General features: G+C 39.5%; 1 protein-coding gene across 1 annotated transcript in view; it reads right to left on the minus strand.

Annotated features, from left to right (window-relative positions):
* LOC106879876 (cystine/glutamate transporter) overlaps positions 1–17,518 on the minus strand; it is a 44,757-nt gene that overhangs the window by 9,587 nt on the left and 17,652 nt on the right. Inside the window, exons 5-7 of the mRNA XM_089338237.1 lie at positions 16,630–16,753; positions 7,224–7,327; positions 4,357–4,453 (exon numbers count right to left, since the gene is read on the minus strand). Of these exons, the coding sequence (XP_089194363.1) occupies positions 4,357–4,453; positions 7,224–7,327; positions 16,630–16,753 (325 nt within the window). The remainder of the gene's footprint in view (positions 1–4,356; positions 4,454–7,223; positions 7,328–16,629; positions 16,754–17,518) is intronic.

Consider the following 17,518-nt stretch of genomic DNA (forward strand, 5'->3'; position numbering starts at 1 on the left):
AACTGTCCAACCCATGCCAGCATGGAAAACGGATGTTAAATGATAATGATAATGATTATTGATGATGATATATATATATATATATATATATATAAAGGATTTACTTATTATGATGTAATATAACAGGTATGTACTATAAGTATTCAGTTTGGCTTACCATTAAAATTCTGGCTTGAACTGTTACTGAAAACAAGATGGTTTCGAAGCTGCCTATCAAAGCTCACCTTTTACCTTGGATTTTCCTTGATACTTCAACAATGGAACTACTAATGGATATTATTGTTTACTAAGGATTTAAGTAATTCTTTAACCATGAACTACCAAACAATATTATATTTCTTCTTTGGACACTCCTTAGTTATTCGATGAAATGATAACTACTAATATCCTTGTTAAGGATATTCTTTATTTTCCTCTCTCTAATGATGATGGAATAGTAAGCTTATGTGGAAATCTTTACTCGATAACATATGCACCACATGCTTACCTATTCTAGAAACAGCTGTAAGAGATTTTACCTATTTACTATAATTACTAGACTAGTTCATGAAAGTTACAGTGAGTTATTATAGCTCAGTTGATTAAGAATAGGATTAAACTAGATGAGATGCAATTTGGTTTTATATCTGGGAAGATGCCATCTTCCTAGTGAGACATCTGCAGGGAAAGTATTTGGCCAAAAGTAAACCACTGTACATGGCCTTTGTCAACCTGGAGAAAGCTTTTGACAGTCACTCACTCTGTTATCTGGTGGTCTCTAAGGCAACTAGGAGTAGATGAGTGGCCTGTTAGAGCTGTACAAGCCATGTACAGCAGTGCTGTCAGTTGGGTGAGAGTCAGCCAGTGATGAATTTAGTGAACAAGTAGAAGCCCACCAGGGCTCAGTTCTCACTCCATTATTATTTATCACAGTCATCCAGGCCATAACAGAGGAATTCAAAATGGGTCACCAGACAGCAGGGTGCATGGGTGCTCCTAAATACAAAGATCCTATCTGGTGAAGAATGTACCCCCCAGCAAACCAATCTGGAAAAGAAGGATTTGGAAGCTTAAGGACCCTTCATATGGTCAGAGATTTAGGGACATCCTAAGTGAGAAATTTGAGGAGAGTGAGGAGGAGCTACAAACTTGTGACATAGAGGTCATCTGGGAAATCCTGCAGGACAGCTTGCTGAGTGCCACAGACCAAATCTGCAGCTGGTGCAAAGTACCATCCAGACCTAAGGTGACGTGGTGGTGGAATGATACAGTAGACAGGGCCATCAGAGAAAAGAAACAGGCTTGGAAGAGTGGGGATAGCAGGGAACTGTATCAGATAGCCAGAAAGGAAGCTAGGAGACAGGTATATCTAGCCAAGGGAGAAGCAGAAAAGAAGTTTACCAATGTTCAGCGATGTGAAGACCAAAGACTTGAAGTGTTTTGGATTGCAAGACAGTGTGTGAGATAATTGTGATATCACAGGAGAGAAATATGTCCACATGGATGATGACGCACTTTCATTTAATGATTTTGCAAAGAAAGAGGCTTGGAAATGCCTTTATGAAAGACTGCTGAATTTGGAGAATGAATCGGAGGAGAAGAGCCTGCCAAATGTTGACCCAATAGAGAGACCAGCTATCCGAATCGACAATACCTTGGTAGATAAAGCAATTAAGGATATGAAGACAGGGAAAGCCCCCAGCCCATCAGGAATCACCACTGAGGTGCTTAAAATATCTGGCAGTGTGGATTATGGTCTAGTCACCTGTATTGTAAATCAAGTGGTTCATGAAGGGGTCATACCCAATGACTGGTGTAGCAGCACCATAGTCAACTGCTACAAAGGTGAAGGTGATGCCTTAGAAATAATTACAGAGGTATCAAATTGTTGGATCAGGTAATGAAAGTTACGGAGGAGGTCATAGCCAAACTAATTAGAGAGAGAGTTAGTCTAGATGAGATGTAGTTTGGTTTTGTGCCAGGGAGAATCACCACTGATGTTATATTTCGGGTAAGGCAGCTGTAGGAGAAATATATAGCCAAAGATAAACCTCTGTACTTAGCTTTGTCGACTTGGGGAAAGCCTTTGATAGAGTCCCCTGATTCCTTATCTGGTGGTCAATGCGGAAACTAGGGATCGGTGAGTGTACAAGACACGTACAGGGACGCTACCTGTAAAGTGAGGGTTGGCAATGAGTACAGTGAAGATTCCAGGGTACAAGTAGGGGTTCACCAAAGATCAGTCCTCAACCCCACTTGTTCATCATAGTCCTCCAGGCAATAACAGAAAAATTTAAGACAGGCTGTCCCTAAGAGCTCCTCTATGCTGATGACCTTGTTCTTATTGTTGAATCACTACCAGAACTAGAGAAGTTTCAGGTGTGAAAGCAAAGTCTAGAATTGAAGTGCCTTAGAGTTAACCTAGCAAAAACCAAGGTCTTAGTAAGTAGGAAGGTAGACAGATCACAAATTCCCTCAGGTAGACGGCCCTGCTTGATCTGTAGAAAAGGCATAGGTAGAAACTCCATAAGATGTACCCGGTGCAAGCTACTGACACATAAGAGGTGCAATAATAACAGAGGAAGGCTAACAAGGAAAATAGCTTTTGTGTGTGGAAGATGCACAGGTACAATAAACACTGAAATTGTACAGAAAATAGTTAAAGGTAGTAGACAGCCTCTGTTATCTAGGTGACCAAGTTAGTAGTGGGGGGTGGATGCTCCGACAACATGGAGAATAAGATTAGGCTGGGCAAAATTCAGAGAGCTCCTACCTTTGTTGGCAGTGAAACATGGGCTGTAACAGCCAAGGACATACATAGGCTTGAAAGAAATGGAGCCAGTATACTTTGCTGTATGTGCAATGTCAGTGTGCATGTTCGACAGAGTGTAAGTGTCATGAGAGAAAAGCTGGGCATAAGAGGCATCAGATGTGGTGTGCAAAAGAGACAACTGCGCTGGTATGGTCATGTGATGCGTATGGACGAGGACAGCTGTGTAAAGAAGTACCAACCTCTAATTGGGGAGGGAACCTGTGGTAGAGGTAGACACAGGAAGACATGGGTAGAGGTGGTGAAGCATGATCTTCGAACTTTGTGCCTCACAGAGGCAATGACTAGTGACCGAGAACTTTGGTGATATGTTGTGCTGGAGAAGACTCATCAAGCCAAGTAAAATCATAGTCGTGGCTGATGCTGGTGTCACATAACTGGCACCGTGCCAGCAGCACGTAAAAAGTACCTTTTGAGCATTAAACCCCATGGAGGCAAAATGGCTGATGCCGGTGGCAAGTGAAATGCTCCTTTCACATGTTGGACCTCACGGAGGCAATGACTGAGACCTTTGTCATGCTTGAGAAGAAGACCCATCAAGGCAAGTAAAATCGCAGTTGTGGCAGATACCGGTGTCATGAAAATGGCACCCATTACATTCTCAGAGTGGTTGGCATTAGGAAGGGTATCCAGCCATAGAAAACTAAGCCAAATCAGACTTGAGCCCTGGTCAAACCATCTGACCCATGCCAGCATAGGCAATGGATGTTAAATGATGATGATGATGATGAAACGCAATATACGTTTTTATGTGCTACTGTTAGTTTCATGTGACGGGAGTATGACAGACAACATTTTTAACATGTCTGGTATCTTATTCCAGTTTTAGTTTGGAAACATGTAAGAGTTGACAACGGGAAGGACCTCCAGCTGTAGAAAATCTGTATCAATAAACTGCATGATAATTTCTGTCTACCTAATTTACCTCTTTACTATAGTCAACCTGGGACTATAGTAAAAGACGATAGTATAAAACACTTGCCAAAGTTGTGCTGTGATTCTACACCAGAAGAAACTTGGTTTTACACTAGATTTTGACCATACAACTATCCAGCACAAAAACTTTGCAAATAAGATCCACCAACCATCTAAACAAGGAGCGTCACTAAATGAAATAATAGTGACATTTAAAAAAAAATTTATCATTAGCACAGTTTCATTACTGAAGAATAGGTCTTTGGATTTGCTTATATCATATTCTTGGTGAATTCATCATTTATTTTCTTTTAATTGTTGTTGTTTAAACTTTAGGTTAGCACTGAAACATATGACCAAAGCCATTCAAGTTGTGACCATTTAATCTTTTTTCTTTCCAAACTGAGTATATAGGATAACAGTATCCGACATTTCCGTTTTTATTTTGAAAATGGTAGGGTATAATTTTTGGAAGATTTAACTGTAACTAGAGACACTGTGGAGTTCAAACCAAACATTTAAAAGAAATCATTTTGTGTCAGAATATGAATTTAGATGTATTGCAAGCAAGAGGTATCCATAGACTCAGCTAATAAGAAAGCAGTTTGGAAAATTGAATAACTACTACTTACTAAGGCAAAATTTGCTAACCATGGTGTCTTGAAGCGTTCATGTAGCATCCTCATTATTGTAGGGCTGTGACCAAACTTGGCAGCAGCAAACAATAGTCTGTTGAAAGATGATGACATAGATAAAGAGTTTGTAAAGATTAAGGCTTAAGTGTAGTATTAATCACAAGATGAAGATTTACAAGTTGCATTTATCCCAAGATTCAGGTTTAAAAATAGTTTTAGTATCAATATTAAGATTTAGACATTGTTTAGTTTCAAAATTATATTTCAGACATGCTAGCCATGACTAAAACACCTAGTTAGTCTCAAGATTAAGCTTTAGACATTGTGTTAATCAAAATTAAATTTCGAGATATTCATGGTCAAGATTAATATTTAGACATTGTGATGTACATCTAGTGTTAGTCTGCAGAATTTGGTTGTGTCATTAAAGTACATGTGGTTTGGACGCAGTTGCAACAAACTGAAGAATCTAAAGATTGTGGGAGGTTAAACTTTGGCTTCAGGGCCATTCTGTAGGTTGTGTTTTTTTTTTTTTGTCTTGCAATGTAATGTGTCATTGCATGGGAAATTTCTGAAAATCGTATCTTCTTCATCGTGTTTAACTTAGAAGAAGATACAGAGGACTGGTTTCCCAATTTCTTAAAAATAAGTTGACTAGAATAAAAGCGATGATGCCTTTGGACTTTGAAGGGCCACATTCCAGGATTAGTGAAATTGATGGCTGAGGCACAGCCTTTGAACCTTTGCAGGTCAATATCTGCAAAAAGAAAAACATGGACATGGTAAAGAACCAAGGATCTGTTGAGAATGCTTGCATTAAAATGAACTCTGCTGAAGGCACCCAAGGACTGGATGGTGTGTTTTGCTTACAATTCATAGTTAAAACAGGCAGCATGTGAAACTTATCAGCCATTCTTTTCTTCATGGTCATAAGATAATTTTAATTAAGCATTGCAAACTAATGAAGCACTCATCAGTTATATGACACACTTTACTACTTAAAACACTCGCCTTCCCCACACATAATTTTCATTGTTGTGCAAGATGGGATAAGGCATCGAGTGTTAAATGTATTTGCTGGATACAAGATTGAGTGCTTGTGACAGGATACAAACCGATGACTCTTCGATCAGTAAGTCACTATCTTATTAACTCAACAAATAAGGGTTTTCTTCCATAGAATTCTAATGAAAGATGATCTCTCTATGACAAAGTGTAATGGACCTTATATAATGGAATGGGAAAATGAAATGTGGTGGTCTTCATATTTTTCCTGAGAGGTATTGGCAGTGTAAATGATAAGAAACGAAATCAAGTCATGGAACAAATTGACCATTATTTCAGCCTTTGAAAATATTTAAAGGTATGTAATTATGCAAAATGACAATTAAAAGTTGGTGGTAGGAAGGGTGGTGTTAAAATCTGCGTCATCTCTCAAAAGTTTTATCCAACTTAGGATGGAATCCATTAACATAGATACATATATAACGGGAGGCAAGGTTCACGATATCGGCTGAATATCGCCTTCTCCCATTAATTTTTGTTCTTTGTGGTGTTGCAGGCTCCAGCAGGTGAGAAAAGAAGTCTTAAGTAAAATGCAAATTCTCGACCAGTTTTATTTACAAGTTACACTGAAGGTGAAGTGTGTTGCTCTCAGTATGCCATCTCAAGCTGTGTGCGTTCGTTGTATCTCCGTTACGCTGGCCCGTTGCCTCTGGAGATACGACATGCAGACTAGCCTGGAGACCCAGTATGTTCAGCACGCGCTTGCAGTGAAGAAGAGATAGAATCTGTTTGTTGGGCCCTTATATCCAGTTTGCCATCACAAGCCTCGTTGTGATCTCGTGCATGGCAAATGGATGCAGGTGAGGTCTCACTCCAGTCTCGGGGATGGCAATGGCTGCCGCAAGATCTCATCCAATATGGCGCTGACTGCTTGTGCCACTACACATATAATGGAAACAGTGTGACAAAGAAGTCTGGAGAAAGGATCTTTCCAATTGCTTGACCTGCTAGAAATAACAGTAAAATCACATTCCATTATCTTTAAAAAAGAAGTATACAGTAGATACTGCCCTACATATCTCCAAATTATCGGAATACTCATGAATGGAATGTTTTTATATGCCTCCTTGATCACAGTTGACCTGGGGCTAAACAACAACAACAGTGATACAATACATACCTTGCTACTGGGGTGTTTTTGAACTACTACATATCTTATTGCTACAATGAATGACAACAGCATCATGGATGTTGTTATTGTTAGTGTTTAACCTCAAGTGTGGACGTAGGCATCATTGAGTGGTTACAAAGTTCGCTTCACAATCATGAGTTCCTTGGTTCAATCCCACTGCATGAAATTTCGGACAAATATCTTTTACTACAGCCTCGGGTTGACCCAAGCCTTATGAGAGAAATGAGAGCAGTGGAAAGTGTTGTGTAGAGGCTCGTTGGATGGATTGACCTAGCAATTCAAAAGTACAACCTTACCCCATTTGTGTCACGTTCTGTTAAGGACACATGCGTCTGTGGAATATTCAGCAGCGTGTTATACTGATTCAATGATTAGGTTTTCCAGTTGGTCTAACAACTTGATGTTCGTGCAATGAAATCGTCAAAGGAGTTCATCAGACCCAAGTCAGACCTATGATCAAATGCTATTCATCTTGACCACTTCGTCCTTTTCTACGACATGGTGAATCTAAGCCCTTCATTACAATCCAAGACAACATATGATTTAAGGGAGATATGGATGTTATATCTTGCATGTCAAACGACCACGTGGTTGGCTTGTGGATCGTAGATTTTCCAGAATTGTTACCTCTAAAGACTTTAGTAAATGACTACGTTTACGTTCTTACCTTGGCTGGGCCAGGACTGCAGCAATTAGAGCTCCGATTGAAGAAATGGCAACAAGTACGGAAGTCAACGAAGTTAATGGTTCATAAATGTGCCGAGTGAAATCCTGAAAATAATGAGGACATTCATGTATACATACATACATACATGCATACATGCATGCATACATACATACATGCATACACACATAAAACACCCCCACACATCTACGTGTGTGTGTGTGGAGAGAGAGAGAGAGAGAGAGAGAGAGAGAGAGAGAGAGAGAGAGAGAGAGAGAGAGAGAGAGAGAGAGAGAGAGAAAGTATGTATTTGAAGTGGTGCACAGATATTGTATATTAAGAAAAAGGAGGCAGTCAGAATTTTGGATAATTCTTTTTTAGCGCTTTTTAAATATATATATATCTATATCTACACACACACACACACACACACACACATATATATATATATATATAAAGCACTAAAAAAGAATTATTCAAAATTCTAACTGCCTCCTTTTTCTTATATATATATATATGGGAGAATTTACGAAAAAATCGACAACAGACGAGGACAGGTGGTATAAACAACAAAAGGATGTATTAGTTTAACGCTCGGATATATAGAGAAAGTCTTTAACGGGAATAGAGAAAGTCTTTAACGTTTCGAGCTACGCTCTTCGACAGAAAGAATAAGGAGAAAAACAAGGAGAAAAACACGGAGAAAAAAATTTTAAATGTTGTGGTCAGCGATCTATCATGGCGACGAAAAAAACAACAGACGAGGACAGGTGGTATAAACAACAAAAAGATGTATTAGTTTAACGCTCGGATATATATTATATTATATTATATATATATATATATATATATATATATATATATATATATATATATATATATATATATATATATATATATGTATATATATATATATATATATATATATATATATATATATATATATATATATATATATATATATGTATATATATATATATATATATATATATATATATATATATATATATATATATATATAGATAGATAGATAGATAGATAGATAGATAAGGCGGCGAGCTGGTAGAAGCGTTAGCACGCCGGGCGAAATGCTTAGCGGTATTTCGTCTGAGTTACGTTCTGAGTTCAAATTCCACCGAGGTTGACTTTGCCTTTCATTCTTTCGGGGTTGGTAAATTAAGTACCAGTTACGTACTAGGGTCGATGTAATCGACTTAATCCCTTTGTCTGTCCTTGTTTGTCCCCTCTATGTTTAGCCCTTTGTGGGCAATAAAGAAATAAGATAGATAGATATAGATAGATAGGGAGAGAGAGAGAGAGAGAGAGAGAGAGAGAGAGAGAGAGAGAGAATTAGGAAAAGGAAAATTCCTGGTTGAACTTCCTGTCGTTAATTAAGAAATATTTCCCTAGAGGCCATAAGTATTACAAACTCTTCAACCCCCATAATGTCAAGGTAAGCATTTGACATCATATCTAACATCACGCGCATCAACAAACAACATCGCATCTAGCATCACACGCATCAACAAACGCAAAAGTGCACCAACACAATCCCAGCACCAACCTGTAACTTCCGAAACCACACCACCTGCTCTCTAGAAGGATCCTGCCTCTCAAGGGCTGTAGTATACAGAGCCACCCTTACACCATCCGATGGCATCACTAAGCACTATATAGGTATGACAGCCAATGAGTTTAAGAGACGGTGCTTCCAGCATATGTACTCCTTCAGAGCCACAGATAGAGAGAACCCCACTTTACTGTCACGTTTTCTCTGGAGACTTTGTGACCTCTGAGACGGAACACTCAGCATCAAATGGACTATTGTCGACAAGGCACCACCATATTCACCAGCCGCTACTAATTGCCAGCTCTGCCTCCACGAAAAACTGCATATCCTCTACCAACCGGCAGTATCCATCAACAAGAAATACGATCTATCCTACTGCTATCACCAGAGGTATGCGCTTCAGATTTATTTCACCAATATCCAACGCTTCTCCATGCCTGTCTACCCCTTGTACATAACAGCAGGAGTTAATATGCGCGCACGCGTACATCTATACGCCGTATGCATGCACGTGTGTGTATCATGTGTGTACTCGCGTACTCTTGTGCGTGCATGTGCATATGCTCATGTGGATAGATACATGCGAGCATGTGTGTGTGTGTGTGTGTGTGTGTGCCTGTATGTATGTATGTATATATATATATATATATATATATATATATATATATATATATATATATATATATATATATATATATATATATACATATATATATATGTATACATATGTGTGCGTGTGTGTGTGTGTGCTTGCGCGTGCGTGCAGATGTGTGAATGTACACCTATGTACGCGCGCATGCGCTCGCATTATTACAGGCACACACATACACATAGATGTATAAGCACATGTGAATGTACACCTATGCACACACGCATACACTCGCATAAATACAGCCACAAACACACACGCAGATATATAAGCACATACACACGCTAAACGTATACACTTGCACATCTACCGCCTCTTTCTACTTTCTCCCTCATCCCCACAACAGCGCTACCGATTTCATGTCCGCCACTCGGTCAATTTCCTGTTCACCATGCGGTATTTTCCAAGTAATTGTTGTCGCTGAAATACCAACATCAAACTGTGATACTGTGTGACCCTTCTTAATCAATCGCAGGCTAACGCCTAGCAATAAACAGTGACTCTCTCCCATCAACATCTCATTCTAATTCCAATGGCTCAAGACTTAGCATCACGCTTGAAACTTAAAGTACCAAGGAATTTGAATCAAACTGTTTGATCTATACACACACATAAGAGATGCAACTCTTTTTAACCCAGGAGGATGACTCTTCCAGTTAGTAGTCAACGACACAATATCTGTGTCCGTTATAGTGCAAACATGGGAGCGAACAACTCCCATCCAGGACCGGTAGACCAGTTAGTTTGAAGTGATAACAACCATTACTTTTCAGTAGAGTTATTACTTGCATCTCTTATAGAGATTTTAGAATTAGCTACTTTGCATGTTGCAAGACCAGCGGCTGAATGTTGCTTATTTATTTATATAAAGCTAACTGGGACGAACGACTGCCATGTCTGACAGGTGTACCAGTACTGAGGCAAGGTAAGACACTGAAACAAGCTGGTCTACTGTTCCTGTCACCGCTGGATGGGAGATGTTCGCTCCCTTGTTTGCAATATAACAGACACAGTTACTGTGTCGTTAACCAGCTCGAGGAGGTGACTTCCTGGGGTTAAAAAGAGTATTAACATCGTTCTTTACGGAACATCCACTTTGAGGTGGTAACAACCATTACTTCATATATATATGCGTGCGTGCGCGCGCGCATGCGCCCGCATTAATACAGGCGCGCACACACACACACCAATTCGTCAATGTCAGCCTCAAATTCATCATTGTGAGCCTCATTAGCAGTCTCGATTAGGCTGCTGTCCATCTCGAGCTGTCAACTTAAATTTTGCCGTTGTCATCAATGTATTATGTAGTATTTTTTTTTCTTTTCTTTTATGAACAGAGCATGATATTTACAAATAATCTGTGATTACTTGTAATAAAATGTAAACATTTGAACGCTTTATAAAGAATTGCAAGTTTTGTAGGATGGAAACTGTCGCCCCTTACATTACCGTATATATATATATATATATATATATATATATATATATATATATATATATATATATATATATATATATACACACATACACGCATACACTTTTAGGAGTTTAATTATTTACATTGATTCTTATATGATGCTTCCTTTATTCACACTAAGGATTCATAAAAAAAATCACTGGGGACGGTACAGTGTAGGGCTACATAAAAGCGTGTAAAAAGTAGAAAAATAGTATCAATATACAATTATAATAATGAATAATTCCCCCAAAGGAGACTTCCTAGGGTTGCTCGTAGAAATCCCACAAAATCATGGTCGCCCTGACTACTAGGGCAAGTACCCTCACCACATCGTCCTCCACCCTACAGGCGCATGCATATTGCAGCGATCCTGCCACGGAAAACGGGCTCGAAATCAGCCGCTGTGAGAACGGCCACCAAGTATTGGTGGTCGGTCTTATCGAAGGCTTTAGATTGATCCAAATTGATCAGGGCTCCACCCATGCCAGCTTCTTTAGCCCTCTCTTGTCTATGATATATCACATGAGGTGGAGGTGGTGGACGGATCTGCTTGAAATTACGCATGTCTGCGCATCACCAATCAGTTCTACGACAAGCACCTTACATCTGACAATGTATCCTTCGTGGTTAGCGTTGAAGAATTGGTCCAGGGCTAATCTCACTGACAGCACGTCGGTTGCGATGCCTTTCCTAAGCGCCTCTTTTAAGTTTCCCTCTATTCCATTCCTTTCTATCACTAATGCCTTACGAAAACTAATCGATTCTACTCTAATTGTCTTTTTCTGGATAAACCACTAGTTGTTGACGACTGACCCCGTCAACACACGCTTACTTAATTCGCTAATATGGTCTCTGTAAACTTGGCACGCCGAGAGTGACGCGTTCAGCTTATAGAAACCGGATCCCTGCCTACGAAGTCTAAGTCGAACATGCAGATCACAAATTTGTGGTCTGTCTAGCCGAAGATTTTAAAGAGTGAACAACTTACATTATCCTTATCAACTGGCCTACAGAATATTCAATCTAGGTACGACCTAGATGACTTGATGCGGTTTGTCCATATTCACACTGGCACGTTCAAGAAATCCAGTCGGTACCTGTCAGACAGTTGTAAGCGTCTGAGCAGGTTTGCTTGAGTTTGCACCCACATTTTCTAATAGCTAGCTCTACACAATCCAAACGTGCGTCCAAGATGGTGTTCCAATCACTCATTAACACTAAAGGTAGAGACGTTCTCAGGAAAAACCTCGGGCGTCTGAAGAAATCTGGTTGTCCTGTCCTATCGGAGTATAAGCAGTCACCAGTTTGAAAACATCCCCGTCTCTACTGTTCATATCCAGGATCACCAACTTAACTTCTGGGTTCAAGAAGATAGTCTTTATCTTGAGATCCAGACCTTTCCGGAACAAAACTGCTGTTCCACCCCATCATTCCTGGTTGACATTGATATAAGTAAATCTCGCATCCACCGAAAAAGGGAAGGAAAGCTCGTCGGCCGGAGAGTTTGGCTTTATTGATAGCCACTACATTTAGACTTAGTGACCTGAAGTCATAGAGTAAGTGACTCTGTTTCCAAGGTGACCCCAGCCCATGTGTACTTATACTGCCTGTTCTGATCAAAGCTATGTTTGTCAGAGAGAAGGAGAATGAAGAGAATTACTTACCCTATTTCTGTAGAGATGTTCTGTTCTGGCTATTTGTGAGTGTCGCCATAGGCATTTCTTTGGGATATTTTGCTTTCAGTGCGTTTAAGTTTATCGTGTTGTTTTTATAATTTTGTATGTGAATAGGAGTGTTACAAGGAAGTGCGATCTATTCATTTACAGTAATATCTGTGTAGTTTTGAATATTTTTCATTAAGTTCTTGTTGCTTATGTCTATGGCCGTGTAATTAGTGATGTCTTGGGATTGCCGTTCATGTTGTTGGTCTGGATTACTATATGTTTTCGTTTGTTGAGGTGTTTGTAGTGTTGGAGATATTTGTAATTGTGTTGGTGTGGGGTGTGTTGGTGTGAGGTGGCGTTTTTTTTTGTTTTTTTTTCTGTGTCTCCTCCTCTAATCTTTTTGATTTTAGTCTCGCACCTCACTTTTCATTTTGTAATTTTATCTTTGTTTCTTTCATCAGGATCTATTCTGGTAGGTTTTCAAGACTGATTTCCTCGCTGGAAGAGTTTTCACGGTCGGAAAAATCTGTGGCATTGGGGAGGGGGGGGGGTGTCTGCACAGTCGCGCATTTCTAAGTTGGTGGTCTAGTCGAATGGTGTCGGTAAGACTTGCCTCATTTGCGATGATGTAGGTGTTTGTTATAGTACCGGTGTTTGTTGCTGATATTGTTGAATGAATTTCTCCTGCTGTTCTTTCTGCTTATGCTGTTGTTGGCACCGATGCTATTGGTGTTGTTGCTGTGGTTGATAGCGGTGGCGTTGCTACTGTTGTTTTTGTTGTTGTGTTGGAGGTATCTGCAGCATCGGCTTTTTTCTTTTGCTTGCATGGGACAGAAAACTTTCAAATGGTTCGTTTTGTCACAAATGTGCAATCTCGGTTTTCTGCCCTCTAGCTAGATCGATCAGGTCAAGGATAGCTTCGACACCACCCAAATCAGCGTGTAACCATAGTTCCACGCCTGTGCCCGACCAATTCTCCTTTCCTGTTTTGAGGTCTTGTAGAATTTTTTTTGTCCTCTATGCCGTATAATACTGCTGCTACCTGCAATGAGACGTCCAATTCTGGTAGCACCTCCGCTACCTTTATTTTGACAACCCTCCCACCGAGGTATGTCAGGATTAGCCAGAGTTCCTCACTTTTGAGGGTTGTTGTAGCATTTTTCAGTTGAGAATCTTATCTCAACTATGCCAAAGTGTCTTCCTCGAGCGACATAAGTTTTTAAACCCCAGACGGGTCTCAGGCGTTTTCGATCTGGGCCTGCATCATTTGCTCCATTTTATTCATCTTTAACGATATGCATTTTTCTTGTACTTTCTATTGTGTATTAAGGAAAACTGTTCTGCCATTCTTTAATAAGTGCATCTGTCAACATTTTTTGTGTTAACTCGACTCTTTCTATTTTCCGACAAGTTTGCGCGGATTCGTTCTCATTCTGCTTAGAAAAAAGAACTGCCGCCGTTGTCGTTTTATTACTGTTTGTGGTAGTTGTGGTGGTAGTAGTGGTGGTGTTGATATTGGTATTGGAGACGATGATGGAAGTCGTGCTTGCCTCGTTTTAAAATATATCTTCCTCGTCGCTGTTGCTACTTTTGTTGTTGTGGTAGCTATTGTTGTTGCTGCTGCAGGTGCCTGGGCTTGGTTTTGTTTTAAAATATCAAATTTGCAATCTTAAATCGCAAAATTTCCCTTTAGGGGTAAATTCTCACCTGAGCAGCTCGACAACTACTTATAGCGAGCTAGGTTATTTAGTTTATTAGTTCAAAGAAATTTGGAATACCAACTAATAAAACAACAGATTTTTAAAAGAAAACTTACGAGCCACGAACAAGCGTCCACTCCTTCCAAACACCAATAACAACAGCAACAATAACAGCAACAATAACAACAACAACAGCAATAACAACAACAACAACAACAACAACAACAACAACAACAACAACAACAACAACAATAATAATATTTAAGGATTGATCTTACTCCTCCAGAAAGTAAAGATACAATAAGAAGAGTGCGACTGTTATCGAATGAACAATATTTCGACATTTCGAAGACATACGAGATGTCGAAGTATTGTTCATTCGATAACAGTCGCACTCTTCTTATTGTTTCTTTAATAATAATAATAATAATAATAATAATAATAATAATAATAATAATAATAATAATAATAATAAATGCCCTGATGCTGGACCAGGCAGTGGCTCTCGTTGCTTCCCATCTTAATCGATTGGCAGTGTTATCATGTACATTTTTTTGTCTTGGTATAAAAGATGGGCTACAGCAAATATTCTGCTCAATACCACAGATTTGCTTGTCATTGCTTGACCATAATCAGTTGAGCATTTCCTTTGGTGGCTGACGATGTGTGTATCTCTGATCACTAGCAGAAGTAGTGGAGGAACATCATAGCCATGTGTTGAGAGGAATTCTTTGGGGTTTGAATATTTCACCTCTGGAAACATAGGTGTTTCGTTCATCATCCCATCCTTAAACAATCCTTGTTCAGGGACCTTTTGAATGGGATGGGCTACTCGACCTGAAGAAAATTCTAACTGGGCTCCACCTGCAAGGTCATGCGCTTTTTATCGTAATATGAGATTACCATGTCGCGCACATATTGTTGTGACGTATGTGCCTGGTAGTCGTGATGGGTGTATTAGGCTTCGTATATTTGAACCCCATTGTCAACCTGATGGCATGTGCTGATCTCTCACTCAATAATTATTATTCAGTGAGAGATCCTTTCTACTATAGGCACAAGGCCTGAAACTTTGGGGAATGGGAGTAGTCGATTACATAGACTCCGGTACTCAACTGGTACTTATTTTAACGACCTCGAATGGATGAAAGGCAAAGTCGACCTCGGCAGAATTTGAACTCAGAACGTGCAGACGGACGAAATACCGCTAAGCAGTTTTTCCAGCGTGCTAACGATTCGGCCATCTCGCCGAGAGCACTCAGAGAGCGCAAACATCCGCCAAGGCAACACCAACGTCCTCTCAACGATTAGCCGGAGATGCTTTTTAAAATGAGAAATATCTGAAATAAACTGGACTGTTCTTACAAACGAAAATACTAAAAATGAACCCGACCGCTCTCAAACGGAAAAATAATCTCTCTCTCTCTCTCTCTCTCTCTCTCTCTCTCTCTCTATATATATATATATATATATATATATATATATATATATATTGGTCGAGAGGTGAAGGGAGAGGTGAGGAAATACTAATGCAGTGAAGGAGAAGTAGTGAGAGTAATAACCATGGCTGAGAAGGAGTGAGAGAAAGTAATGACAATGAGAGAGGGGAAGCGAAGTGGCAAAGAGAACGTCGCATGAATGAGAAGGAAGGAGTGAAAAAACCGATAAACGGCATTTGAAGTGTGACTATATGTGTGTGTAAAAGATAGGTATGTGTGCGTGCGCACGCGCACGTGTGCATACAATGGAAATGGGATGGTAATGTTCAACGCTGAAAATGTGTGAGTATATGTGTGTATGTGTGTGCGTGTTCAAGAGAACTATGTGCAACTTTACATATACATGTAAAGTAAAGAAATCGGAAAAATAATCCAGAATCCTTGTCCGGTACCGGATCGATCCCAAAATCTAATGAGACCGTGCCAGTCACAAGGCCAAACATCCTTGAAAGTTTCATTCGAATCCATTCAGCGGTTCTTGAGATATTTTGTCCAGAGACAAACAAACATGACTAGAAACAATACCTCTGCTTTCGCTAAGGCGGAGGTAACAATAACCCTTTCTACTATAGACACAAGGCCTAGAATTTGCGGGGGGAGGACTAGTTGATTATATCGACCCGAGTATTTCACTGGTACTTAATTTATCGACCCCGAAAGGATGAAAAGCAAAGTCAACCTCGGCGGAATTTAAACTTAGTGCATAGCAGCAGACGAAATACCGCTAAGCATTTCGTCTGGCGTGCTAACGTTTCTGCAAGCCCGCCGCCTTAATAATAATAATAATAATAATAATAATAATAATAATAATGATAATGATAATAATAATAATAATAATAATGATAATAATAATAATAATTGAACTCACCAGTGCTACCGATGAAGAGTTGATTATCTCGTAAGGGCTGAGTGTAGTGTAGTAAGCAGCATTGATCAGTATATACGAGGTGATGAGAATGAAGAATGTCAGTAGAATGGCCCTTGGAAGATCTCTGGAATCGAACGTGGATTGTTGCTAAGTAAACGAAAATTGACTGAGGACAAAATGGCAAATGGACTCAGATATCTTTACTCACGTGCATTTCAACGAACATACGCACGCACACACACACACATCCACACCACACACTGGGATATTACTGTCCAATTACACTCGAAAGTGTTAAATAACATGACTTTTTCTACGAATACATACATACGGCATGCAGACATACAAATACATACATACTTACATGCATACGTACATACATACATACATACATACATAAACCTCAATAAAATGTAAGTGCAACAGACCTGATGTACTGATTTGGGATAGAGAAGAGAAACTGTGCACAGTTGTGGAAATTAGCTGCCCAGCGGATGTTGACATAAAGCTGAAGATCAGTGAAAAAGTGAATACCTACGTTGAACTATTGAGAAATCTGCAGTTACTGTGTCCAGATTACAAGTTTCGGTTTATACCTGTAATTATTGGGGCACTGGGATATGTAACATACTGCCTAAATACCAATCTTGAGAAATTAGGCTTCTCAAAACCAGAAAGGAGAAAGCTAATTCGAAGACTAAAGATCCAATCCATCACTACAACTCTAAAAATCTATAAAGCTTTCCAGAGTTTTTTCATTTAAATATATATGAGCATGTCTAGATATGTAGCTATATGCATGAGAACACATACATAAAACAAAACATACAATTCTGCACGTTTACACACACACACACACGCACACACACACACACACACACACACACAC

The sequence above is a fragment of the Octopus bimaculoides genome, chromosome 20 (genome assembly GCF_046866305.1).
Source record: "Octopus bimaculoides isolate indiv1 chromosome 20, ASM4686630v1, whole genome shotgun sequence".
NCBI classification, from domain to species: domain Eukaryota; kingdom Metazoa; phylum Mollusca; class Cephalopoda; order Octopoda; family Octopodidae; genus Octopus; species Octopus bimaculoides.